Source organism: Sinocyclocheilus anshuiensis, unplaced genomic scaffold (genome assembly GCF_001515605.1).
Source record: "Sinocyclocheilus anshuiensis isolate Anshui unplaced genomic scaffold, SAMN03320099.WGS_v1.1 scaffold1392, whole genome shotgun sequence".
Classification (NCBI taxonomy): domain Eukaryota; kingdom Metazoa; phylum Chordata; class Actinopteri; order Cypriniformes; family Cyprinidae; genus Sinocyclocheilus; species Sinocyclocheilus anshuiensis.
Window position 1 is genome coordinate 671,256 of NW_015542476.1, and position 3,657 is coordinate 674,912.

General features: G+C 36.8%; 1 protein-coding gene across 1 annotated transcript in view; it reads left to right on the plus strand.

The window, feature by feature from the left end:
- Window positions 1–3,657, plus strand: part of LOC107693840 (5'-AMP-activated protein kinase catalytic subunit alpha-1-like) — a 48,028-nt gene that overhangs the window by 16,866 nt on the left and 27,505 nt on the right. Inside the window, exon 8 of the mRNA XM_016493370.1 lies at window positions 1,928–2,276. Coding sequence (XP_016348856.1) covers window positions 1,928–2,276 — 349 coding nt within the window. The remainder of the gene's footprint in view (window positions 1–1,927; window positions 2,277–3,657) is intronic.

Here is a 3,657-nt window from a genome sequence, read left to right on the forward strand (position 1 = left end):
CAAAATGTAATTTATGTGAAAATATGAAGTTTGTAAACGCCCGTTAACAGAGGCCTGTCTGTGTCTCGCTGAAGACGGACGCAGAGAAAAATACTGTAGCAGGAAGATCACCCACTGTTCATGATGCACGAAATATTGGAAGAAAATCCTAAATATTGATTTGGGGATTTATATGAATGTTTCTGAGGGGAACTGACTGTCTTCAGAAAAGTTTAGATAGTATCTTCTTTTCATCTCGTCTCTGTATAATTCACATTAAAGCAGTGTTTCAGCGCAGCGCTGCTTTGTTTACAGTGGTAACCAAGGAAACGTATCTGCCAGCGCAGTGCTGCTTTGTTTACAGCAGTAACCAAGGAAATGCTGTATCTGGTGTTCCATGAGCGCCTCCTGCTGTGATGCTGTATCTGGTGTTCCATGAGCGCCTCCTGCTGTCAGAGAGTGAATCTGCGTCTCAATTCAGACCTCCTGCTCTTTGCTTCGTTCAGGCATGCAGTATAATTTCACAAAGCTAGTCAGGACATTCTGTTTTTGCTTCAAATTGGGTTAGTATGAAATCAAATTATGTATATGAAATTATATAAATAAATTATATGAAATTATATCTATATTATATAACTAAAATTAAATAACTGTAATTACAGATTTAGGTTAAATAAAGATGTCAGTCTTTATTTTTCTTCTTTTTTTCTTTTTCACATCAAAAGCTGCAAGACAGCCCACAATTCAGCAAACATTTCAGAAACAAATCAAAGAAAAAATAAACAAATACTGCTGTTCCAAATATTCTGTATGTTGCTCAAAAATAAAATTTGTGTTCAGTGGAAAAAGTGTTTTTTTCTTTTTTTACCCAGACATTTAAATTTAACACATCTTAGAGCTGTAACAACAATACCGTGATATTTTTGCTTAAGGTTATCATACCGTCAAAATCTCATACCGACCCATGCCTACTTGCTATTGAGGCTTCTTTAGGGTGTCTACACACTGGAGGGAGTTTTCATATCAGAGGAAATTATGAATTTCAGTTGGAATGGGGAATTGCAGCGGTGTTGATGGACCCATTAGATAATGCATCTAACTAAACTGAGCAATACATTTGTTATATTATGTATTAATATTTGTTAACACTATTTAATAAAAATACAACTCTTCATTGTTAGTTCATGGTAGGTATGGTACTTTAAATAAAAAAAAACATTGTATAATATCTCATTGTCATTATTGGCAAAATCCCCAAAATACATCATTTTTGTCAGTATCGCAGTTCTGGTACATTTGGGTATATTACAGTTAAAACGTTCATTTTACTTTAATATAAAAGAAGTCTCTCTGCTAATTAGACCGATTTAATTTTGTAACTCATCTTTTTTTTTTTTTTTTTTTCTTTCCTGGGCCTCTTTAGGGTGTCTACACACTGGAGGGAGTTTTCATATCAGAGGAAATTATGAATTTCAGTTGGAATGGGGAATTGCAGCGGTGTTGATGGACCCATTAGATAATGCATCTAACTAAACTGAGCAATACATTTGTTATATTATGTATTAATATTTGTTAACACTATTTAATAAAAATACAACTCTTCATTGTTAGTTCATGGTAGGTATGGTACTTTAAATAAAAAAAAACATTGTATAATATCTCATTGTCATTATTGGCAAAATCCCCAAAATACATCATTTTTGTCAGTATCGCAGTTCTGGTACATTTGGGTATATTACAGTTAAAACGTTCATTTTACTTTAATATAAAAGAAGTCTCTCTGCTAATTAGACCGATTTAATTTTGTAACTCATCTTTTTTTTTTTTTTTTTACTACCTGGGCCGTACTAGCATATAAGCTCTTTTAGGGTCACTGCAGTCAAAATAAATGCTACCAAACAATTATAAACTCTCATCTGTCCTATTTTTGTCCTCCCTTTCTTTGCAGTCGCAATCACCAGGATCCTCTTGCTGTGGCCTATCACTTGATCATAGACAACCGCCGCATTATGAGTGAGGCCAAAGATTTCTATTTGGCCTCCAGCCCCCCGGACAGCTTCCTAGATGACCTGCCTGCACACCACTCTGCAAAGATTCACCCTGAGAGAGTGCCGTTCCTGGTGGCTGAGTCTCAGCCACGTCCTCGACACACGCTGGATGAGCTTAACCCCCAAAAGTCCAAGCATCTCGGTGTCCGGCGGGCCAAGTGGCACCTGGGAATCCGTAGCCAGAGCAGACCGAATGATATCATGAGTGAGGTCTGTCGTGCTATGAAGCAGTTGGACTATGAGTGGAAGGTAAGCACATCTTCACACTTAAATATATTGTTTAGCATTTTAAGAGATGTCATGTTATCCTAAACCTATATGACTTGCGGAACACTTCTTCTGCGAAACACAAAAAAATAAAAAATAAAATAAAAAAAAACAATATATATATATTAGGGCTGTCAATAGATTCAAATTTTTAATCCGAGTAATCACACCCTTTTTCTGTGATTAATCGCGATTAATTGCACACTTCATGAAATTAAGCATAGACCATTTATCTTGTTTCAAATGTCCATCAAAACTTTACTAGCGAGACTGGTTATCAAGTCGAGAAACCGTAGTTTGCGTCTCATCTGGCCATACAGCGGTGGGATGTTGACAATCCGTTCAGTCTGTAGCCTACTTCACACACAGCGCGTGTGACGTGTGAGCTAGGGCTGTTCGATTCCGAAATTTTTGTAATCTAGTCCGATTCCGATTCCCAGTTCTGGAATCGATGGGATTCGATTCCAAGAATCGATTCCTCACTGTTGTGTTCGATTCTTGTTTTTTAGATCGAAGGAACCTAATTTCACCATGACTGCAGGATATAAAGGTCGTAGACAGTAGCCTTCTCATAATATGAAGCTTTATTTGTAAAAATTACGATGCATTTCTGTAGCTCTGATTGATTGTAAATTGTAATTTTGTCTGCATTGCGCATGAAATTAGTCATAGCTAACAGCTCAGCAGTGGACATGTTTATTGCATGAATGGAACAAGACATTGAAGTTTACTTTAACTGTATGCTTTGCACAAAATTAACAAAGTGTACACCGAAACAAAATAACCAGAACTTTAACAACAACACATTGATAGAATAAGAGCTCGTGGTTTATCTGTCAATCAGATGCGTTCTCAGCCACTGATCTGTGCTCTCGGCATTTTCTTTCAGAATAATCATTGGCTGATAGAAAGGTTAAAAAACATTTTATTTAAGATGTAAATAAGAACAAGACCCTCGATCACGTCATGATCTATTTTGTCGTGCAGTGCTCAAAATTGTGGACAAAAGCCAGTTCCACCATAAAATAACCTCTGAATCGTTTTTTGAACTGGTTCATTAAAGGGGTCATATGATGTTGCTAAAAAGAACATTATTTTGTGTATTTGGTGTAATGAAATGTTTATGCGGTTTAAAGTTAAAAAAACATCCGGCGATCCACAGCGTGAAGTTGATGAATTTCCTCAGCGACCAGCATGGATCAGCTATAGGCATGACGAAGCGGATATCGTCCTGTTTTGGAAGTCCAAACAAAGTAGTTTCGCTTTCACAACGAAACACACAGCACCTTCAGGACATGGCGGCAGCAACAATACTACAGCGAGAATAAAAGTTACGCCTTCTTTCTTTGCTTGAACATTTGGG